The following is a 25,963-nucleotide window of genomic DNA, read 5'->3' as shown; positions in this document are numbered from 1 at the left end:
TATCTGCAATTTCCTGATAGTTTCGGAATTTCTGCGATAAGAAACTGCATTGAGACTGTCAAATCAGTTATTTTTCCCCCTCGAATCATATTAAAGAAATTTGGTTCTTAAAAACGTAGTGACACAAGATGAACAGAAAAGTATCAATACTAAGTGGCGTGACTTCCTGTCTACAAACACACAACATTGTCGGGTCCAACATCTCCTCCCCCCATGCTCCCCAACAAGCTTCCGGCCAGCAGTGTCCTGGATTTTCACTTACGAAATAAGCAACCCTAATCATACCAAAAGTTGATCCATCCCTCCCCCACCCCCGTGAACTATATATACGTCCATGTGTATAACAATATCCCATACTGAAATGGTACGATATAATTATTTTGAATTTTGTACTGCGAGAAAAGCCGCCTCATCTCGTTACCCCGAACTCATTAATTGGTTGGTTCACAACTTCACCACTAAGGATCTTATCGAGACGAGACATGGCAGCCTTGGTCTCGTTCTCGTTGAGAGTTGAAAATGTCTGTCTCGTGTTTATTTGTAAATGTCTCATTGACAGTCTCGTCTCGATTTATAAACATCCGTCTCGGTTTGGGAGGGCAATTCTCGTTCTCGTCTCAAGTCTAGAAAAATATAGAATTAACAACGTATACAAAGGCTTATCATTATAAATACAAAAAAAAACCTTCTTAATATTCTTTTTATTATTTTTATTTTGACTCCTCGTTTCGACGGTACAGCCCTCGAAAACTATATATTATCCTGCTTATATATGCAAACCAAACTGCAGATTCAGAATTACCAGGAATGAACTGGCGTTGTAATTATTATACACAAAATTCATGATGTATCTGAGGAAGTCGCATGTTCCAGGTTTGACTCTCGACCTGGGCATGACTGTTTGCTTGTGAGTGACATTTCATTGAACTGGAAATTGTTACATGGGAAGATGTTTGCTCGAGACTTTGGGGACAGCTAGGGGGATGCTTCTATTGTTAATGTTAGTGTTGCTTACGAGACGAGGCATGTTCCGTCTCGTCTCATAAAAGGAGATGGGACAAGTGAATATTTTCGAAATGAGATGGAACAGAAGAAAAAGTTCGTCTCTTATCATGGCAGCTTGGGTGATACTTAGATTGTGCAGTTGGTGGTAGTGTGTGTGTGGGCATGGGCGTCCGGAAGGGGGGGCAGTGGCCCCCCCCTGGAAAATGAAAGTCAACCAAAAATGATGTATTTCACACATATAATTTCATTTTAGCCACAATAATTGTGTTAATTATTGCATGAACATCATAAATTCAAATTTAAGCAATGTTTTTTTAGAGAACAACACTTTTTGGAGAAAATGTGCCTTGTTTGGCCCCCCCTGGAAAAAAATACCTTCCTTGCCCCTCCCTGGAAAAAATCCTGCGGACGTCCATGTGTGTGGGGGGGAGTTGTACTCCTGCACCCCGACTTCGAATACTGCTTGTAGTTATTCATCTTCATTGTAGCGATTAGCCAAAAGTGGGAAGAAATGTGATGTTAGAGATGATACATAATAAATTAACCATGCGTTCTCATCGTTGCGGTTAAACAAAGTGAACGAAAAAGCGACGTAAAAGTAGGCTAAATACAAAAATTTGCAATATATATATATTAACTGAAGAAAACTGTCATTTACTGCAGGGAATTTAAAAACTCACCGTACCTTTTTATACCGTATCACCTCTTATATTGCAGAAATTGGCGTGTAAACCAGTGTGTTCTAAAAGTATTATCTTAAAATTTGTGAAGAAAATATTATGACGAAAATAATTGTAATTCCAGAAAAGGCATTCCTATAACATTAAGTTCTTGCCAGTCAGAACTAACCTATGTATTCGCAATGAACAAGGCTGTTCACGTGTTCAGCCATTGACTGTTACAAGGTTTGCTTTGTCACCCTAATGGGAAAACTCTCTACCGAGTGGCTGAATTATGGTAAATACTACTATATTGCTAGGGCATAATTCATCTCCAAGAAATGGAGCACAGATTTTTGCACTGGAAGTTGTAAGATACTTGTTTTACACAGTAACACGTGCATTTGCTGTCGATTCCGCGACTCATGCTACGTTGACGGGACGAGCAGAAGCCCCGCCTACACGCATTTCTAAGTGATGACGTCAGAGGACCTCCTGTCTGTGGAGAGGACGTTTTCAAATCCGTGACGTAGTAGGTGAATTTCAGCGGTGTTTGAAGGCGTGTTTCTCGAGAACCGAAACAAATATCGCCGAGAAATTTTGCACGTCTCATGTTTGTGTCATTATCTGTAAAATGAATGGATTTAAAACGTTTTTCATGTCAAAGTGGAAATGTCCATTAAGACTTAGACATCAACTATCTCCACTGCACAACCCCTGCTCTATGAACATTGAAAAAGCAACGAAATGTGAAACTAGGGCTGAGCCGATACCGAGACCGATGTATCGGTGTCGGCCTATTCCAGAGGTATCTGTGTCGGAAAGTATTGCTTGGAATTCATCTACCGAAAACAGCCGATGCTTTTTGACATATGTCTTTTACGGGGTCTGCAAAAATGTCGCGCGACACTAATTATTGCAAAATTCAAACTTCCTATTTATTTTCCTATTTATTCTAATTGTTGCAATTTTAAAGTATCGGTATAGGTATCGATGGGAATCAGTAAGAGTATCGGCATCCGTATCGGTATCGGTTGAAAGTGGTATCGGCTCAGCCCTAGAAAAACATTTCTGCGACGCAAATCCCTCACCGTCTCACAAAAGTATTCGTCGTTCCTTATCACAGCGCTTTTCTTTCCTATTCTCCATCAACCATCGAACATGTTCTCTTCTACGATAATATCTGCAGTTATCGATTTTCAATGAATGCCAGAGCAAACTTCCAGAAAAACATATTTTTCCATCTTCATATCGAGAGAAGAATCAAGCGGCTGCCGCTGAGAAGTCTGTCGAGCGATGTGTGATAAACGTCTCCAAATATTGGGTTTCGGTTTAGTCCGCGTCCGGGAAATGAAGAAATATTACTCCGCCTCAATAATCACGTCAAAGGGAAAGCCTTTCTGCGTTCTTTCACTTCGGGGACTCTCTTCGTTCCTTTCCCAAAACTTTTCATCCCATTTAACCCTTTCGGGCTGTTAATTAACTGGATTCTTCGTCGGAGAGTCGAAAGCTACCGCCACATCAAAACCGTTTACCAAGCAAAAGGTTTGAGTGAAGCATATTAGAGAGACATTGAATTCCTTCTGCTACACGGTGTTACGTAAAAACGGAATCCAGGTGATGTTTCTGCATCTTTGTGTCTCCTTGACTACCATCAAATTTAACCAATAATTCCATGTCTTTCTAACGATTGAGGAATGCTTCACTTCGTTCATGATTTTCTCATCGAACCAACTAACCAGTTTAATTTTGTTGCACAAAATTTTTATTTTATGCAAGACTGGTTGTCCCTTTTCCAGGGACGTTTTCATTCCTTAAGAAAGTATTGATTGATTGATTTGCTTCACTTTACTTCGTTTCTTGTGCCACGTTTTGGCTAATTTGCGAAGATAGGGATGAGTGATGATATGATGAAATTGATGAATGGACATTCACAAACATCCATACCCAGGCCTGGTGTTGTAGCGCGATGGTACAGGCCCCGGCTTAAGAAAGTATCGAAAATAATTTTCATATCATTTGTAAAAATACACATAACCAGGTTTATAAACCTAAGAGAATTTATTTTTAGTTAATGAACTAATGAATAATGCGTGTGTATTGAGTAAAAATGAGCATTAAAAGATTGTTGGCAAATAGATGAAGTTATAAATGGGGATCAAATACCAATGTAATTTTCAGTAGAAAGTTGCTACCATTGATTTCTGCTGTAAAATTTCTCTCTCTCTCTCTCTCTCTCTCTCTCTCTCTCTCTCTCTCTCTCTCTCTCTCTATATATATATATATATATATATATATATATATATACAGGGTGTCCATAAATTATCTTTACAACTTTTGACTTGAATAACTTGAAAACTATACTAGATAATGACACACGGCTTTCAACATGTGACAAGAAAACTCATATTTTTTTTTCTTTTCCAGGTGACGCAGATTTGACGAAAAATGTGGACGCCATAGGACAAAGTTGAGTGTGTAGCCTGGTTTATAGAGACGAAGTCCGATACCCAAGTGCATGAAGCAGCTGCACCTTGTAGGCATACAGACGTAAACTCTTATGCATGACTTTGTGCACTCTTACTCGTGGCATTGCCAACTCTCTGGCCGCCGTACGCACTCATTTTGTCGGACTCCTTGCAAACGCCTGCCGCACCCTGTCCACGTTGGCGTCTGACACAGATGGCCAACCCGCCCTCTGTTCACGGAGAACACTACCCGTTTCCATGAATGACGTATGACAAGTCCGAATGGTGGGTCGGGATGGTGGTTCCCTTCCATACTGTGTCCGAAAGTTTCGTTGCATTTGGATATCGGACTTCGTCTCTATAAAGCAGGCTACACACTGAGCTTTTTCCTGTGGCGTCCACATTTTTCGTCAAATCTGCGTCACCTGTAAAATAAAAAGCTTTATGAGTTTTCTTGTCACATGTTGAAAACAGTTTGTCATTATATAGTATGGTTTTCAAGTTATTCAAGTCTAAATTTGTAAAGATAATTTATGGACACCCTGTATATATAACCCTCCGGCCCATCTGCATGGTATCTTCAGACATCTCCCACGTGGAGGTCAGTTCTAACTAAGTCTGTCACTGTAAACAATCAGTTCCAATGAAAGAAGAACAAAAGTGAATTGTTGTAGTACACGAAAAATATTCTACCAGAATTAGAATTTTGAACTCTTTAGCAAATTCATATTTACAGTTTGAAACCTACACATTTTTATCAACATAAAACTAGATTCCAATATTAATATTTCTTGTATTCTTAACTTAGACATGGTACATAACTTTTTACAAACTGTTTACTATATTCGATAGTCATTTTTTTTCATTTTGAACACGTACGTTCATAAATTCACATTACAAACTCATCATAACTCAACATAACACAACACGTATGTTCATAAATTCACATTACAAACTCATCATAACTCAACATTACTCAACATAACACAACACGTATGTTCATAAATTCACATTACAAACTCATCATAACTCAACATAACACAACATTGTAACTGTTGTGCTCGTCACAAGTTACAGCGCAATAGAACCATCGTCAAGATTTACAAATGTGACTCTAGACCTAGAAAGCAGACTGGTTTCATGAAATGAAGGTTACAAGCAAGGAACGGGTTTATATGTAGTAGAAATGTGCTAAATATGTAAGTACGTATTTAGTTATTTTTACCAAAATATGGAGTTAACTCTGGACTTAAAATTGTTAAAAACACACGAGCTTCATAAAATATAATATCGTCATTGTAACTATTACCGCGACTGTCTTGAAGAGAAACCAGAAGCAAATCCCGTACGTGTGCCACATAATCGTTGCTTCCGGCGCTGCTGTTGGGCACACAACTATAGTAGCGAGGGTTGGGTTAGCAATGGGTTGCTCGACTTGGGACTCTCTTCCAACGTTGCCAAAATAACGTTTGTAGCATTCAGGAGCCTATAATTGAGCCCTCATTCTCTATTGTTGACAACAATTGTAAATACACAAGAATTTTAAGTGTCTTACAATAGCAAAATCAAACAGTTGGGAGGTGAAAGAAACATTATTATTTCGTAACGCAACTCCCATGCTGCGTTTGGGATCGAACCAAGAACCTCTAGATTGAATTGGGTAATGTAGCTATTTCTCATTCATCTCTCAGATGGTTATCACTCGCTTGGCCTAAATGTGATAAATGCAAGAGGTTACTTTTAAAGGAATGGCGATAGAAATTAACTTAGGTTAGATATGGGTTTTATACTCTCCATGACTGAACCGATATGGATTGGTTAAGAAAGGATATTACTTGCCTTACAAATATATGAAGATTGTTCCTACACTTGTCCTCTCAACTATCACTTGTTTGACCTCCCTGTCAGACATCGAATCTATCACACACCATCGTCCAATAATCGTTCTCCACTTTGCTCCTCTCTCACAATCCGCAGACCTTACTCTCTCTCCTATTCTCGCCAACTGATCACACCTCCTGACAATTCCAACACTCATGCCACATACGCCTTCCAAGTAAATCACCCGACCTTTTCCTGATTACTTATTCAGCATTCCTTTCTCTGATTCCTGCTATGCTAAGACTTTATACTTCTTACCCAATACCTTGGGTACGATACTCTCCTCTACCCCCTAAAGAAAATCTTTTGATTTTCACTTAAATATGAAAGATTTAAAATTGCATTCCATATCGATCCTTTCTATGCAGAGATTTTTTTTATTATAAAATATAGTCCCAAAATTATTGAATTAACATACCATAACCGAAAATATGAAATTTGAGTAATATTGTTCTTGAAAAAGAAAAAGGAATGGAGAAAAATAACCAATAAATAAACAAAATAAATAAACAATACTTGTCAGCGTATGAAAGGTAAACACTGACATGTGAGTTTGTTATGCTGACTCATGCATTCAATGATTGTGAGTCTTACGTGTCACACGTTGAAGTTATGATTGTCCATGCCTAAAATATGTAAACACACACCACGTGACATAATTATAAGGTTATTGTTCCATCAGTATTGACTTATTTAAAAGGTTTATGGCACAGTAACACACTAACGAGGTAGTATGCAATCAATCCTGTAAACACTGACACTGCACAACACTATGAAATATTTTAAAGTTAATATTTACAAAATCAGCAAAGTTTGTGATACTCATCCGAGTTACACTTGCACACATATGTCATATTATCGATGTAAATTTCACCGTCTCTTACTTTAGTGTATCGTGTAAATATCGCTGTTGTTTTTATTTGTAATATATGTCAAGTATCACAGTAAATATTTAATAAGAAAATTTGAAGTTAATCAAAATATATACACTGTATCAGTAACTGTCCTTGAGTAATAATATATGTACATGAATTTATGTATTTGAAAATAAGAATATAATAGTGTTCGATAGATAAAATCACAGCACTAACATTTGTCCATAAAATTAATGCTTGAGTGATTCTGATTCTCACAAAGAGTTCAAGTAAAATACCATAATTTTACTCTTGTTAACATCACTTAATAGTCTCTGCGTATAGCAATGAAGTTTCTTCTTGAACCAAACCACGTATATATGTATATAGTAGTTCCTTGTGGCCGTGAAAAATGTTTTTCACTTTCATGCATTAACTTTGCAGTTACAAATATTGTCATTGATGAAAAACGTACAGTAGAGAACTGCATATCGTCGAATTGTGAATGTGAAGTATTTAGTTGTATGTAAATATTCCTTCAAATAGATGTATGTATTATCAGCGTTGAATATCAGGTCTCACTACTACTTGACTTAAGTAGAGTTAATTAGAATAGAATGAAGGAGATCCGTGTTAACCGATTTGGTGCTTATCAACTGATTTCGCTGAACTGCGTAATTAAAACTGATGAAAGGTCTAATTGTAATTCATGTTTCCACGTGTCGAAAAATTAAAAGAAAATCTCAGAAATAAAAATCTTGAGAAATTCTCAAAAAAAAGCGTAGGACAAATAATTCCTCGGCGTCCTTCAGGTGTAATTCGTGTTGATTTCTTATTTCTCCAAGGTTTTAGCTGGTGACCATTTCTAGACGTTGACATCTGTGAAAAAGCTGAACTGAGGACTGTTAACATGGTTTTATAATATTGTTAAAATGTTCATTTCACAGTTAAAATTTGAATTATCTGTGAGGCAATTTAGATGGGTTTTGGAAAGGAAATTTGCTTCATATACCGAACAGGCATAGGTTTTGTTGAGACAAGGGCGCCTCTAAGTCACCCTTATTTTTTAAAAAATAGTGCTTGTAAATATTACAAGTATGAAAAATCTTGTAGTTGAGGGTTGTTACATTTTAGGAAATGGAATTTAAAAAGGAGTATAGATTCAGTCATAACATTTACTCTTACTATAAATTACCCAAATTCTGATGAATGCCATTCTTTACACACCAAATATAAATAGAATCTTGAGAAGAGAAAAAATATATAACTACTAATAATTACTAAAAGCAAATTGGACTTTACATATGAATGGAATGTAATATTGTAAATACTCTTGAAGATTTTATGAGTGTATACTGTATACTACTGTGCAATTATTAAGGGCTAAACAATAATATTTCACATAAATTTAGTGTTGTATCATTTAAAAAAATATTTGCAAGGTATAACATTTATTTAATGCATTAGAGTAGTGAAAATGACGCTATATACAGGGTAAAAGGTATGTTCTCACTCATTCACTCCTTCTGTTCCTGTTCTTCATTCTCATCATCACAATTTACATGCTCGTCGCCGCTACCGTGTTCCGAAGCGTAGTACTTCTTAAATCTCTGAACCGAAATTGAGTCCACGACTGTCTGTCCCCGTTTTGACTTATATTCCACTTTGTAAACATTGGGATTTTCCTTTGCTATAATTTTACAAGGTCCTTTAAATACTCCCGAGAAACATTTTGCAGTGTGTACGAGATGACTGCAATCGAATACTAGAGCCAATTCTCCTGGCGTAAATTCAATGGACTGGTGACGTTTATCGTAGTACTTTTTTGCTTGTCGGTGGCGTTTCTGCAGGGACTCATAAGCTGCTGCTCGTGCTTTTTCGAGAATCTTGAATCTCATCTCGTTGTTTACATTCACACTGGGCGTTAAATGTAGTCCGCTCTCCCAGACTAATCTAGGCGTAAATCCATGAAGAAGAAAAAATGAACTGTTCTTCAAATTCTCCTGGTAATTAACATTGTACGACCACACGGTCGATTGCAAGTATAAAAGCCAGTCTGTGTGTTTTGAGTTCACGAAGTTTTTCATAAGTCCCTGTAAAATAGCATGTGATCCTTCCAATAATACAATTAAATTGTGATTAGCTGCTGGAGCGAATTTCAGATGGATTCCACATTTCTCCGATAGTTCTTTAAATAAACTAGCTGTGAATGAAGTATCTCTGTCCGTATATATATGAGAGGGACATTCATAGCGTAAAATTACATTTTCAAAAAGGAAGTTAGCTGCTGTCTCACTTGAAGTATCTGCTACTGATTGAGCAATTAAAAATCGAGTACCATGATCGATTGCACTTAGTATATATTTATGGCGGAGCAAACCACTTGGTGGATACGGTCCGCTAAAATCTAAAGCGATTCTATCGAATGGTTTCTGTGAGTTGAACGTTAAAAGTTCTCCATATGGCGCTCCTTTTATGCGCTTATTCTGCTGACAAATTACACATTCCTTGACCATTTTCTGAATATGGTTCTTCATGAATGGAAAGTAAATCCTATCCAGTGCATTTTTGTATGTTTTTGTGAAGCCGTAATGCGCTCCTCCAGCTGGTAAACTATGTAATGTCTCAATAACAGTGTTGCGAAGTGACTTCGGTATGCATAATAATTTTTTAGTTGTAGCTCCTAGTTTATGTTGTCTATAAAGAAGTCCATTTTCCATAACATAATAGCAAGCTTGCCTCTGCAGGGAGGGGTTGGGTGGGTTGTTGGCCCCCTTGTCTTCTTTTCCTTCCAAAATATTCACGATATTTCCAAAAAAAGAATCCTCTCGTTGGTGTATAGCAACATTAATTGTCTCATCTAACAATGACAATGTACGTGGCTCTGGAAGCTCCTCGTCTTCATCCTGTGGTTCATGTTCTGTCTCTCTGCTTATAGCATCCGCCATATTTTGTGTAGTTTTACAGTGAATTGGCGTAAAATCGAACTCGGCCATCAACGTGTACCATCTAAATAATTTGTTTGAAAGTTGCGTTGAGGAGCGAATGAATGTGATTGCTTGGTTGTCTGTAAATAATTCGAAATGTCTCCCCAGTAAAAAGAATCTGAATGACTTAAATGCGTATATGATTGCCAACAATTCTTGCTCGATGGTTGAAAGTCGAGTTTCATGGTCTTTTAACACTCTACTACAATAGGAAATAGGCTGAAAATCACCGTTCTCATTCGGTTGTAAAATCACCGCGCCAATAGCCTTACTGCTTGCATCCGTATATACCCTTACTTCTTTTGATGGATCATATGCCATTAATACAGGAGCTGTAAGTAAAGCTTCTTTCAACCTCTCAAACGCAGTTTGCTGTTCTTCCCCCCCAGAGAAATTTCTTTTTTTCTATCAATTTTTGCAAGGGAAGTGCCATCTCGGAATATGATTTTAAAAACTTCCTGACATAAGATGTTAATCCGAGAAATGTGCGAACTTGTTTCACAGTTGTCGGTGTCTTATATTTCTTGATAGAATCAATGATTTTGTCATTGATCCGATAGCCAAATTTCGAAATTTTATGTCCTAAAGCAATAACCTCAGTGTAGCCGAAGTGACATTTTTCTATCGCAAGTTTTAATCCCGCAGCCTGTAAACATTGTAACATTTTCTCCAGAGTTACGAGCATTTCTTCAAAGGTATTTCCGAAGCAAAATAAATCGTCCACATAATGGGCAAAGTGATTGGGATCCAAATTTGAGCACGCTAGGTGAATGCAACGAGTCATTGCACTTGATGAACTGACGTGGCCCTGTGGCACGACGTTCATTTGATACTGTGACATTCCTGGTATCGTAAATGCTGTATATTTCTTGCTGTCCTCGGTGAGAGGAATATTAAAGAATCCGCTCTTCAAGTCTGCCGTACAGAAATATTTCTTGCACCCCATATTGTATAATATTTCGTTGATGTTATTCACACCAGAGCGTCAAATACAGACGAAACATTCAATCTGCGATAATCCTGGCATAATATATAACCCCCCTTTGCCTTCTTTACAAGGATAACTAGAGAGTTAAAGGGTGATTGTGTAGGAGAAATAACCCCTTGCTTTAATAAAGTCTCAATCTCATCTTTAATTTCATCACGAAGGTGAACTGGAATTGGGTAGGATTTTAAGTGAAATTCTGTATCATCTTTTAGTTGAATTCTATGTTTATAATTCGTGGCTGTACCTATATCATCCTTTGACCACGCAAAAACATCTGGATATTTCATCAAAACAGCCAAAAGTTGCTTCTTTTGCTGGGGTTCTAAATTCGGATTCACATCAAACCGACTAGGGTCCGCCCGTGCGTCACTGACGTTCCCTGACTCTTCCGTCGCGAAAACCTGTGCCTGTTCACCAATCTCATCCTTATTCTCATCATTAGTGTTACTCGTGATTGGCCTATCCCATGTTTCAGCTTTTCCGATAATAGTGCCTTTCTTAATTGTAACATTATAATTTAAAGGATTTGTGATCCAAATGAGATTCGAATCCGGATTAATAATTGCTCTGGCAACCATCAATCCCGTTTTCTCTTGAAACTGTAGGTCCGGTTCCAAGAGTGTCCTATCTTTGTCATATGAATTAGCCAATTTCAATGGAATGCACAAATGTGTCCTGGGTTTAACTTTTATCTTTTTAGCAGCTACAAATTCTGGTTGCAAAACATGATGTAACAAATGGGAAAGTTTGATTGACACGTCAAACGCTTTCTTATTCTCATTTTTAATTTGGTTTCTAGGAGGTGTGCCGAATCTATGCAATGTAAGCTTATTTTCCTCAAAATCTAACTTAGCCTTTTGTCCCTTCAATAAATCATTTCCTAATATAGTATTTTGATTAAAATCCTTAACAATTCTAAATGGATGAACAAATGTTTGGTTATGTATAGAAAATGGTAGTAACACAATTTCCTTAACCGTCAGTTGACTATTAGTGACAACTCTAATCGCAGTATTTATATTAAATCGCTTGGGATTGACTGGTATGTTCTTATCTCCCGTTACCGAAATTTGACTTCCACTATCCAGGATGAACTGTCGAATTTACTTTCACATTGATGTAAATCAAATCTTCAGAAGGAAATGTAGAGACCCTTAGAGTTTTCCCCGTAGGTCCTACACCTAGGGCCCCGTCATATGTAGGTCTTACTCGTTTAAAATTGCTTCTGTTCTTACGAAAAGTAGAGTAATTTGCATTTACATCCTGATTAGTATGGTTATTTGAATCTTCGCGCCCCTGTTTTTGCTCCAAAATTGGTCGCGGCGATGAAGATGAAAAGTGCGAACGCTGAAATCGAGGGTTACTGCCATTGCGCCATCGCCCCCTAGGCGAACGTTGCGACTGTGTGTCGAGATAATTATTGTGGTTATTATGCCAAGTATTTCTATTCTGCCACTGTGTGTGGGCTCTAGTGTTACTATTATTATAATAGGTTACCGGTGGCCGCGGTGGCTCAGTCGGTAACGCGTCTGACTACCATGCTCAAGGTCCCGGGTTCGATCCCCGGCCGGTTCAAATCCGGGAACTTTTCTAACGGTGAAAGCGGCCCCGGCGCCCACCCAGCGTCGAATAACATGGGTACCTGGGGGAAACCCTGGGGGGTAAAGGCGGTTAGGGGCATGATGCTGATCACATCACCCCCACTCACGACCGGATCAAGAAAGTGTGGGGCGTTATCCCTACACCCCCTATACGCCTTCATGGCGTGGTGCTATGCACAGGGGAACACTTTACCTTTTTACCTATTCTTTCTACCTCTATGTTCATATTCCATAACTGGATATGAGAATGATGACTCAGTAAATGAATGTTTTTTCCGATGTTCTGCAAGTGCATTTACTTTAGCCTCAAGATTCTGAAATTGCGAAACTAAATCTAACTCATGAGACTGGAGTCCCGCGTTCGACTGTAATTGATCAAGGTCTTGTTGTAGTGCTTTTAATCTTTCCTCGATCTCCCGATTAGCCTGAGAATAACTTATGTCAACATGACCATTGACCGTGCGCTGAAACGGGATAGCTTGCTGAGTCGGCATGTATGCTCGACTCGATTCAGAACATGACAGAGCTTTCATTGCCTCACATTCAGTTTCTAGAATTTTACGTTTTTGCACAAGATATTTGAATTGTTCAACATTTTTCAGGTCTCGTAATATTTCATGCACTGAATCATATTCCCTGTTATAAACTTCTTTCATAAAGTTAGGTTGTAAACCCCCGCTTATTTGCTTAATTTGCTCACTAATGTCCATAGCAGGATCTAATTTTAATAACAATAACTGTTTTTCTCTCACATATTTTGAAACAGGTTCATTTTCCTGATGGAAGCGTAATCTGATTTGTTCTTCTAATTGAAAAGTGTCCCCCGGTTCCGTAAATTCTTCCACAATTTTAGTTTTTAAAGTTACAAAATCTATATCCTCTGCTTCCTGGGTTCGACTCCAAGTATTGACCCATTTCAATGCTGAATCACCCAAAAATGCCGGTAGCATTTGCCTTTTCTTTAAGTAATTGACTCATTAAAAATAGCTAAACTTTCAAATTTGTCAATGAATTTTAATACATCCCCGTGAATGTTACCTTGAAACTGGATAGTTTCGAGAATGTTGGGGTGGATAAATCTAGATTGCGCCATGATTCTATGATTAGCCTATGCGCAGGAAAAATGCTTGATTAGCTTCAAATTAGCACTAAGTTGCTTGTTTTCTTTTCTCATCCCCCCGTGGCTTTGACAGGACATTATCAGCAATTCAATTGTTTACTCTCCCGGAAATTTGATAAATTAGGTTCAACAATCGCGTAACAGAGTGACGACATTACCGAACACATTTTTAAAATATTTAACCAACCTTTATGCAACATCCTAATGTTAATTCTCCTTTTTCCACAATACAATCTACGAAAAACCTAGTTGAAACTCTACCCTTATTTATTTGCGCCTTACCGCGTAGCATATTGCTAGGTCTACCTTTTGCTTTCTTTTCTTGATATTTGGTAACAGTTGATAATTAACACAACGTGAAGCGCTAACAAGTGAAAATTTCGGCGCCATATCGCACGTACGTAATTTGAAAAGCTAGAAGGCTCTATTATTTTCATCATATTTCGGGATGAAATAGATGAAAATCGCAGTATATCACGTACTGCAGTGTTTTCCCATCGCATTTGCAAAAAAAAAAAAAAAAAAAAAAAAAATATGAGAAGCCCAAAGCACGTCCACCACGTAACACAACTCCCATGCTGCGTTTGGGATCGAACCAAGAACCTCTAGATTGAATTGGGTGATGTAGCTATTTCTCATTCATCTCTCAGATGGTTATCACTCGCTTGGCCTAAATGTGATAAATGCAAGAGGTTACATTTAAATAATGGCGATAGAAATTAACTTAGGTTAGATATGGGTGTTATACTCTTCATGACTGAACCGATATGATTGGTTAAGAAAAGGATATTACTTGCCTTACAAATATATGAAGATTGTTCCTACACTTGTCCTCTCAACTATCACTTGTCTGACCTCCCTGTCAGACATCGAATCTATCACATACCATCGTCCAATAATCGTTCTCCACTTTGCTCCTCTCTCACAATCCGCAGACCTTACTCTCTCTCCTATTCTCGCCAACTGATCACACCTCCTGACAATTCCAACACTCATGCCACATACGCCTTCCAAGTCAATCACCCGACCTTTTCCTGATTACTTATTCAGCATTCCTTTCTCTGATACCTGCTATGCTAAGACTTTATACTTCTTACCCAATACCTTGGGCCTCCCCGATGGCGCAGTGGTAGCGTCATCGCCTTGTAATCAAGGGGTCCCGGGTTCGATACCCGGTGGAGGCACAAGTGGTTCGGATCCCACTTTAAACTGTAGGTCCAGTCCCGATTAGCCTTACTGTGCATAAAGTGGACTTAAAACAACAAATCAATCAATCAATTACCCAATACCTTGGGTACGATACGATTTAGATCATAGAAAACTGGAAATTAATGCATTTGGATTGCAAAAAAAAGGTGGTAAACTTTCGTTTGTTTAAGCCGCTTCGGACTTTGTTGGTTATTCGCATAAAATTCACCCAAATCTTCCGGTCACACGGGGACATGTAGTTATTGAGCGAATGTGGAGTGAGTATATGTTGAGAAATGTTCTGACATATAGAAATAATATGCAAAAATAACTAAAATATGTAAAATATGAGCCGAAACCCAATATGTATACAAACACAAAAAATGAAAACTGAATTTTTCGAGTCTACATGTCATGATGCGCAACGATAAATACTAAATATAGCTGATTTCAGCTTCATACATGCACATCTCGCTACAACTCCAGGGCTCCTGGGTTCGAATCCCGGCCTGGGCATGGATATTTGTGAGTGTCCATTCATCAATTTCATCATATCATCACTCATTCCCATCTTGGCAAATTAGCCAAATGTGGCACAAAAAGCGAAGTAAAATAAAGCAAGTCAATCAATCTATCAATCAGCTTCATACATAAATATGTATTTACATATAAATCCTTTCCCTGGTTACGAACAGCATCTAATTTCCAAGATCAAAGGCAAATGTCTCATGGAAAATAACCAGAAATGGATTTTTTTGTGTAGCAATAAGGAGCAGTCAAATCTTTGAAAGTTAATTGAAACATCCAGAAAAAGAGGCAAAGGGTAGAAAAAGGGTGCTTCAGAAGCCTTGCATTAGCAAGTTCAATAAAAAGATGAGTCTATTTATGACAACATTGCAAATTACATCATTAATATTTTCTTGATTAAGTAACGGAAGGAAATATGATTCTAGTGTCCCAAATGGACGAAATTTGATTTGATAAAAACTATTTTTAAATATAAAACAGGACGTCCTTGCAAATACTACATATTAAGCGCAGATAATGCCTGGTATTTAAATGACGTTCAAAATTAACAAAAATAATAGTGGCAGGTGGTCGTTAAAGGCTGATTTTCTTAACATGTATGGAGAGTAACGTTATTTATTTTGCCTTAGAAGAAATAATATGGGCCGCGGTAGTTCAGTTGTTTACCTCCGTGGCGGAGTAGTTAGCACCCATGACGCCAGGGGTTCTGGGTTCGAATCGCCGGTAAGACATGGATGTTTTAGTTTGTCTGTCCTGAATGAAAAAAAATGAAAAAATTGAGTTGAATTGATATGATGTTGAGGTGGGGAAAACTAACGCTTAGAAGCTTTCCTTCTTTTAAGAAAGTTGATAATGCATCTGGCTATCATACGCAAGACCCGGGTTCGAATCCCGTGGCAGGTAATCTTGATCACAAATGTTCTCTCTTTCTGCTCGGCTCTGATGCACACGCAGCCTCGAGTCAATGGGTACGTGGGGGCAATCCTCGGGGATAAAGGCGGCCGGGCGTGATGCTGATCACATCATCCCAACTCTACCTTCACATTACCCCGTATGCCTTCATATGTGTGCACATGCACAGGAGTATGTTTACCTTTACCTTACCTTATAAGAACTACAGGGTGTCCGAATTGAAATTCCCTAATAGCAAGTGTCTGTAACTCCACATGTATTCGATGTATCAAAATGATTTATACATAAATGATTAGCTATACACTGTCATAAAGTTTCTCTGAGCGAAGTAGTAATTAGATCATATAGTACATTTTTATTACATTACTACATGCACCCCACGAGTCGCTCGGAGGATGTCCAGTGAATTTGACCAAAGTTGCAACTATTTGTGGGGTGACTGTCCCAATGCAACTGCAATGCTTTCACGAAGCTGTTCCATTGTTGTCACCTTGGTTAAGTTCACTGGACATCCTCCGAGCGACTCGTGGGGTTCATGTAGAAATGTATTAAAAATGTACTATATGTAGTAATTACTAGTTCGCTCAGAGTAATTATGACTGTGTATATTCATTGATGTATAATTCATTTCAATTCATCGACTACATGTGGAGTTACAGACACTTGCCATTAGGGCTTTTCAATGGATGATATTCAGCGAACAACTTCCCCCACAATTCATTGCGTGAAACCACGCCAGTATCCAGGATTCCGGCAAATGTTTCGGGGAGTGTTTGATAAGTATTGCGATCACAGCTTTTGTGGCAGTGCTTCAAGGTACAAATACAACTATTATATGCCAAATGTAGTCTCACATTTTGCTAAGACTCGTAACAATGACCAGAATAAGATGCTATTTGCCACAAAACAACGTTGTATACAGCTACGTAACATACAAAAAAATACAGCGCTATGGAGCCTGTATCTCATGGAATCAATCAAGCCTATGCGAAAGAGCAGTGGCTAAATGCTATCCCCTTGTAACCGAAGGGTCCAAAATTCGATTCCCGGTGGAGGGGAATTAAAATATAAATATATTGAAGTGTGACTCGGATTAACACCAGGGATCAAAGAGTCACTGGGATGTAGCAAATAAGAAACCGAGAGGTTTATTGTTGATAATGACTGTAAAGGTGCCGGCCCGGTCAATGAAAGGAAAGGTGAAATATAACTAATTGACATGTTCTCTCCACACTTGTCATACCTGTCACATGTTCTCACTGAGCACTGTACCAGACGTATCTAACAGAACGTGTCCATGGCTATTGTCGTGCATCGACTCCAACTGACGCTTCTTCCGTTATTCCGCACTAAGTGTACCGATTGAATTGCAAGCCAACTGAGAGGCTGTCCTTTCGGATTTCATGTTTTATACTTCTCCCGGACTAGAGGTTAGTACTCCTCATGTCCTCTATCGGTGAGGTGTACTTTCGTCAACTTCTGTTTAACCTCAGCACAGAGGTATTAGGATATGCTGTGCGTGCCTGGGATAACGAGAGGCAGTCGACGGAAACGTCAGATCAATGAAAAGAGTAAAGAGATAATTAACCGAGCCTCTTCTCTATCTTCACTCATTATACCTCATCAATATACAAGGGCTATTCTTTTTTCAACTTCCGATAGGGCATGAAATAATAACCACAGTGAATAACAAAATGGGTTTATTGACAAAAGTTGCGTACACGTATAATCTACTTTTTAATGTAATAACCAAGAAGATTCAGACATTTATTGTACCGATGCACCAACTTTCAAATACCCTCTGCAAAAAAAGGTGCCGCTTGTCTTTTGAGCCAGGTCTGCATGGTGTCCCAAAGCTCCGCCCTCCCAATCACTTCTTCATTACCAGGAAAAGGTGGAAGTCACTCGGCGCTAGGTCTGGGATGTAGGAAGGGTGATCAAACACTTCCCAGTAGAATCGTTGAAGAAGGTATTGTGTTCACGCAGCATCATGCGACCCCAAACCAATAAAGAAAAGGAAAAACAACACCCCCAGTCGCCGACGCCGCAACGCGATAAGAGCGGCGGAGTATCATGAACGTAAGCAGAAAGAATTCAGCAATTTATTAAATAATAAATTTCACATAGAACTCCCTCTCTACCTTAACCCTATGGATCCTCGAGAAATCATATATACCCCCCCTCACCAAAGCAACTTTTCGCTATATCCCTCCCCCTTATGTCAACCGACCAATTTTCAACACCACCAACCGATTTTTAGCAGAAACATACCAAACCTCGGATACTGCGCCTTTGTTCTCTCCCCTGTCTCTCTCATCAGCTACCCATCCTCTCCAGTTTCAATCTCGCCCCCTGAATCCATCTTTTTCACGCCACCACCTTCCCCCTCCCCCTCTTTTTCACACTCTTCTCTTGCCTCCCAGGAGGATCCTCTCTTTCAACAACAAGATAGTCCTCTACTTGAATATGATGTAACCGATTTACCCGACTCTCCAACACAGCAAAAACCAAAACTAAATCCTAACGCAACGCCCTTTAATCCACAAAGGAAATATCCAAATTTCACAAACCCTGTAATTTTAGAACCAGAGAAGCCTGACACCCCAGACCCCTCCCCCACCCAAATTGATCCGGCCCCTATTTATCAAAAATTCGAAGTTAATCTCCAATTAAGCCGATTAGAGGAAAGAGACAACTTAATAACAGTTCTTCGGCTGCTTGTCCGGCTAAAGCATGATGGTGGCAAGTCCATCACATTCCCATATCCTGAGGTGGTGGACAAAATGATGCTCAGATGCAACAACATCCCGGTGGACCCAGACCTCTTACACAACTTGTTGAAGACTGCCTTCCAACGTAGAGACCTGGAACTGAATTTAAATGAGGTCTACGAGGACTTCGCTAGGGGATATGGAAGGGTTATACAAGATACTGCGAAACCATGGCCTTCATGGACCACAGTAGTAAGACATTAGAAAAAGGAAACAAGCTAAGAATCATCCAGGTGAACCTAAACGGAGCAAAATTGGCTACTGAGGAAATTTTCATCTATGCAAAAAGAAACCATATAGATATGCTGTTACTCCAGGAACCATATTTACAAAATGAACAACTAATACATGCACCAACTGATGCTACCTTAATCTATAATCCACACAGCAATACGAAAGCAGCAATTGTATCGTTCAATAAGAACATCACTATCCTCAAAATTTCGAATTTCTCAGACACGCATACAAATTGCATAGAAGTAAATTACGGAAAGATGAACTTCATCATAATAAACAGCTATTGCCAATATTGCCACAACATTGAAATCTACACTGCCCGCATTAGGAACGCCTGCCTGGCCAATGCCAAGAAGAAAATTCTTGTAACCCTCGACAGTAACTCTTCCTCTCCCCTTTGGTTCGGCAAGGAAACTGATGATAACGGAAAAAAGATGACCGACCTCATTGCAGAGTTGAATCTCAACATTGAAAACCTACCAGGGAATCCACCCACGTACAGGGGAAGAGCAGGGGCAAGCAGCAACATAGACCTAACCTTAACGAACAATCAAATGTCAGCGCTCATAGAAAACTGGGAGGTATATGATATGGTAACCACCAGCGACCATAATCTGATATCTTTTAATATAAAATTGGGAACCTCACTGGAAAACAAAAATGATCGAGCTATAACATACAACTGGAACAGGACGGATGCAAACATTCTTCTCGAAAACATAAATCTTCCTCAAAATCTAGGACCGGATAGAAGCATTGACGATTGGGCAACCCTGCTCACAAAAAATCTACAAATGGGCATTGCAGCATCCACACCGAGAAGAGGACAAAATATCCCAATCAGACCATGGTCGGCAAGGATGGATGTACTAAGAGCCAATATGCGGAAAAGCCGCAAGTTATACCAAAAACCTGTCATACAAGGCAATAGGAACCAATATCTCGAGGATTATCGTAGAGCAAAGGCTTTATACGCCAAAGAGCTTAAAGAACTCAAGCAGAAGAGATGGAAAAAATTTGTAGAGGGTAACCTGGAGCGGGATAAGTGGGGTCTCCCATACAGAATCATGACCAAAAAAATCAAACCTAGCCAAGGAATAACAACAATAAGAAAACCAGATGGCACCCTCACTAGAGACCTGAAAGAGACTGGAAAGGCCCTCCTTAGTGGACTCCTTCCGGATGATGATGAGGAAACTGACAATGAAAATAATGTAGCGACGAGAAGGGAAAACGAAGGATATCCGAACAACACACCTATAGTTCCTTTCGAACCGGAGGAGGTTGCCCGTGAACTGGCTACAATGAAGAGCAACAGGGCACCGGGCCCTGACGGTGTTCCAGCTGGAGTCGTTACATTGTCCTTGCCAAAAACGATTCATTTCATAACAGCATTGTTCAACCACTGTTTGGCAAACAAGAAATTCCCTACCCCATGGAAAGAGGGAAGGTTGGTAATAATAAAAAAGGATGGGAAGAAGGACGAAACAAGCCTGAAGTCATATAGACCGATTTGTCTACTCAACACCTTGGGGAAGTTGTTCGAGAAGATGATTAATAAGAGATTGCAGGAGTTTCTGATCATGATTGGAGGCTCTGGCCGCCAGTACGGTTTCACGAAGGGTCGCTCAACTGAAGATGCAGTAAATGAATTAAAGAAGGAGGCTCAAACATCAGACAAGAAGATAGTGGTGGCAGTATTCGCGGACATCAGCGGAGCCTTCGACAACCTATGGTGGCCGTGGCTATTCCTTACCCTCAGGAAGTTGAATTGTCCGTCAACAATAATCCAACTACTAGAAGATTACTTCAGGAACAGGAAGGTTCAACTAACCTTGAACGAGGAAACCTTCTCCAAAATTTCAACTAAGGGATGCCCTCAGGGGTCGGTGCTTGGACCTCATTTATGGAACCTTAACCTAGAACCCTGCCTTCGTGATCTCAGTAATAACAGTAACATTACAAAAGTTATTGCCTACGCGGATGACATAGCTATGGTATGTGCAGACGACTCCCGTGCTAAGGTTGAGCACAAAGTAAATGAAGCTCTAGAGGCCCTAAGAATATGGTGCAAGGAAGCCAAGCTAGAACTATCCGCAGAAAAGACAAAATACTTGTTTCTAAAGGGTAAAATTAGCACCAGGAGAAACCCATCGATAAAACTATCTGGCTCTACCATTCAAAGAGCAGAACATTTTGAATATCTTGGGGTAACCATAAGTGAGGGATTAAAATTCGATAGACACATACAAAAAATAACTACCAAAGCCGAAATCACAATGCAAAAACTCACCAGGTTGACATCATACCAAGTTAATCTAAATTCCAGCATACCAAGTCAATTTATGAAGCAATAGCCACATATGCGTCATCCACATGGATGGAGGGGTTGACACTGAAAAAGAACATCAGAATGCTCAGGTCCTCTCAACGTAGGATTCTTCTGCGAGTAACGGGGGCCTTCGGAACAGTCTCTACGGAGGCATTGCTTGCCCTTACGGGATACCTTCCGCTGGATCTAGAGGTCCGCTGGAGGGCGGCCAAATATTGGTTTAGGAAGGGAGACGAGGAAAACCTTACTAAATGTGTTGGAATTTTCTTGCCTACTCTACGGGAGATAAGAGAAAGATTCATGGATGCCTGGCAAGGGGAATGGGACGTTGCCCGGAATGGAAGAAGGACGTTCGGCTTCTTCCCAAATCTACGTCAAAACAAACTGATATCTGCTCATGCCACAAAGGGCTTAATGCACTTCCTGACAGGCCATGGCCCTTACGGAGAGCATCTACACCGGATAGGCAGCAGAACTTCTAAAAAATGCATTGCCTGCGAAGCTCCGGAAGATACCCCAGAGCACAAGGTCTTCTTCTGCCTAGGATCAGGTGAGAACATTAAAAACATGAGGAGGGAACTTCCAACATATGATATAACAATCCTGCTATCTAAGCAACAGATAGGAAGATTCAAGGCACTCGCAGACGCCGTGTCTTTGGAGGAGCTGGGAAGATTCGAGAAACAGCAAAGGCGACCACCCCAGCCAATACACATACCACAGACCCAATCTGCCATGGAAACCAGGAGAGGAACTGCTGGAAGGCCCCTTACTTCTCGTGCTTTGCCTCCTACTCCTGTAGAGGAGGAAGGTGAGGAGGAGGAGGAAGCACCCACCAATGTTTCCAGACGAAGGCACTGTGTGGTTTCCACTGGACGAAGGGGAGGCCTCAGAGCGGAGAAGAATTCGCCCCGTCCGATTACCAGGAGTAAGACATAAGGATTAAATGGAAAGAGAAATGGCTTCAAAACAAACTCACAACACCTAGCTGGCACACCAGCTACCATTCAAACGTCGGTACTCCGGCGTTATTCTCTAAACTACATATCATACAATCCAGTTATAAATTATAATCCATAAATCTCATTCAAAATTACATTCATTAATATTTCAAATACTTTTACCTTTTGTATTGTACTAACTCTATTTTATCAATCAATAATTCATATCTACTATGTTGCTTTCTGCTGAAGTGTATTCATTTCAGCAAACAGATATACAAGGCAGCAGGTAACTTTCTTCCACACACACAATACTACACACATTTTACAATTCCAAATGGGAACTGACCACGCATAATCGCATCAAACTATCTTCAAAATATGGGAGCTGGAGACCGACAGCGGAACACCTAGCCTCTGAGGTGAAGCATACCCATCCAACTGAATTAATATAACTCAAATCAATGGTCTTAAACCACATGCTGATCTACTGTCGCTCTCTGGCTCCCTATGCACTATTTGTAGCAAGAAAATTGTAATATGCAGGGCGCGTGAGCTCTCAACACTATAGATTTCGGATCCCGAAATCCGGTATGTGTTAAACAATGCATACAAACACACAAGACTTATATCGTATTTTAAACATATTCCAGCGAAGGTTCATGTAAAAAATGAAATGTATAGATGTATTAACATTGTACTGTACTAATACCAATGTAATTATACTCAATTATATTTGTTATATATTATGTTATTAAATATTATTGTAATTGTCAAATTTTTATTTCCAGATTTATGTAAAATGCAAATTTCAAATAAAGTAATGGAGCGTAACAATAACGGGGGAACCGTAAAACGAGCAACTGCCGTCCCAGTTTTTTTCACAGAGGCACTGGGACATGCGCATACCCTCGAATGTATGCGGGTGGAGGTTAGGATACATTCGGGGGTTCCCCCCTTATTGTCGGATATTGTCATGAAGCAAGACAATGACTGAAGACAGCATAGCATGCCTCTCCGGTACACAGCTCATTCGGTGGCAAATTTCCGCTGCCTTCTGCCTGTAGAAATCGTATCACACTACGCACCTTGCACTTGGCGGGAGAGTCGATTGTAGCAGACATCTCTACGGGCCCGTCACTCAGCTTGAACTGAAGCGTTGGTCTGGGCAGTGGTGGTGGTAGAGGCAGGGGGACGCCAATCACGCTGCGGGACGCCCCGCTTCCTAGCGCTTCATGAGCCACCTTGCTGCACCATCGGAGGTTAAAAAAATTGCTCTCGTATATTTTTTTAAAAAGTGAATTAAATACAAATTTTGTCTCGTGAAAATGATAATTTATAGAATTGTTCGGAAGTACAAAATACTTTTTAAGTAATTAGATTATTACTTAAAGGTTATAAGGTATCATTGTCACTTTAGTACGTATATTGAGACAGCCATGGAAGATATACTAATATACGCATACTGCGAACGCATCCGCTGATTGATAAACAGTATTTCGTTTTTTTGTGAACGTTATTAGAGATCGTACAGCAACCACACGCGTTTCAAAGCATGCGGGTGTAAAGAGTAGCATAAAAGTCATATAACGCTAGCCATAAACAGAGTACTTGCTTTAAAAATACGATTCATATTTCACCCCGGATTGGAAAAATCACGCCCCTATATTCCTTGAATCACGCCATCTTAACCACCGACAAAACTGTCTGAAGGTATGATGTTCTCTCACAATTAATACATAAACTGTGGCACACACACACAACACACACACACATATACACACAACGTATTAATTCACCAAAAGGAAACTTCATTTAAAAATCTACAATAATGCAATTTAAAAATGATAAACATTGGGTCATTTTCATGCACGCACCATATGCTTGCTTCACGCTTGCTATGGTTTGCCGGACGGATGCCGGACCACGTGCTGATTTGGCCAGATTTCCCATCATGGTCTGCACCATTGACGTCACATTGAATATCATCCATTCGGACATCCTGTGTCATAATCAATTCCACAATAACCACTTTCGCAATGTAGGATCAGAAAATCTACTTACACTCGTTAACTGACGTAAATAATTTCAATCATTGCTACAGAGAGAGAGAGTGACTCACCGGACTTCCCGACCCCCGCCTGTCCCAGCACCATGACTTTGAGCGGCTTCTGTCGCGAGCACAGGCTGATCTTGCAGAAGGGAGACTTAGGGGACGTCGTCATGGTGATCTCCCTCTGGCGGTCGTGGGCAACGGTGGTCCCCGTCTTGGAGTTGCTAGAGGGTGGACAAGTAGATTGTATTTGCCTTCACATTTGTCGTTCGGAACTCTATTTTCATCCACTTCCTTTTTTCTTCTATTTTCATCCACTGAATTTCAACCCTTCTTCTCCTAAGAACAGTAATGTTGATTATGACAATCCTCCTGGAACAATAAAAAAAGCAAATCTCGTAGGTTAAATCATATATGAGAGAAATTATATAAGTTGCGTTGTATTTACTTGAAAAATGCACTGAATATCTTTGAGACTTTGACGTGGGCTGGTGTGTGAGGAATAGGATATTCAAATGACGAAAGTTAAGAAGTACTGAGAAGAATTCTTAACGGAAATAGTATAATTCAAGGTGGGTTGATTTAAATCAGGTTGATTTAATTTGAGATTTTAAAAAAAATCACTTATTTCCATCACTTTAAAGAAATAGTTTATAGAATAATATACATAAGTAATTTGTAGATACCAAAATCACTTTTGGTGAAAGTTACATTAATCGTAAAGCACATAGTCATTTAATGATATCAGTATTGCTCTAAAATAAGAAAAGAAAGGAAATGAATATATGTTCTGATGAGGTGAAGATCACATGAAAGGGAATGTAAGATGTATTTTGTAAACACACTTAAATTTCTCTTGATTTAAAATTCAATATTTTTTATAGGCAAAAATAACAAAAGTTTGTTGTAGAATAATAGCTATACAAAATACTAATCACGTAAATAGTGTCATTATCATTAAGCTGTAAATAAACATTGCAGCTGATATGTTGCAAACTATCATTAAAAAATCGCCAAAATTCAGCTACAAAGACGATAAAAAATATTTTAAGTTAAAAGTATATCGTACATCCATGCTGGTTTTTTTCACTGTAAGAAAAGTTACTTAAATTATTATAGTTTCATTAACACACTAAACAAACGTTTCCAAAGTTGGTTCATATATACAGTATCAGAAACAGAAAAAAATATATTTACGCATATTTTCTATTTGGCTTAATCAAACTGTTCAAACCTTTTACAAGACCTTTTACCAGAAGTTTGATATATTACAGCAGTTCTAATGGAAAGCATAAGCTTTGTTACAAGTTTCCTTCAATATTACTCGTAATATGTCTCAGAATTTACTCTTCATCTCAGGCAGAAAGGGAAAGACCTCGACTGTCTAGAGAAAGTTGGAAGAGAAGGCTTTATGGGATGTGAAAGTGTGAAGAAGGGT

At 39.2% G+C, this 25,963-nt stretch overlaps 1 protein-coding gene across 1 annotated transcript in view; it reads right to left on the bottom strand.

Annotated features, from left to right (window-relative positions):
- Window positions 1–24,697, bottom strand: part of LOC145989146 (ras-related and estrogen-regulated growth inhibitor-like) — a 309,491-nt gene extending 284,794 nt beyond the window's left edge. The window contains exon 1 of the mRNA XM_083124437.1: window positions 24,595–24,697. Coding sequence (XP_082980563.1) covers window positions 24,595–24,697 — 103 coding nt within the window. The remainder of the gene's footprint in view (window positions 1–24,594) is intronic.
- Window positions 24,698–25,963: the final 1,266 nt, after the last annotated feature.

The sequence above is a fragment of the Lepisma saccharinum genome, chromosome 6 (assembly GCF_977018435.1).
Source record: "Lepisma saccharinum chromosome 6, izLepSacc3.1, whole genome shotgun sequence".
Lineage (NCBI taxonomy): Eukaryota > Metazoa > Arthropoda > Insecta > Zygentoma > Lepismatidae > Lepisma > Lepisma saccharinum.
The sequence above is the reverse complement of the archived record's forward strand: the minus strand, read 5'-3'. Positions and strand labels throughout refer to the sequence as shown.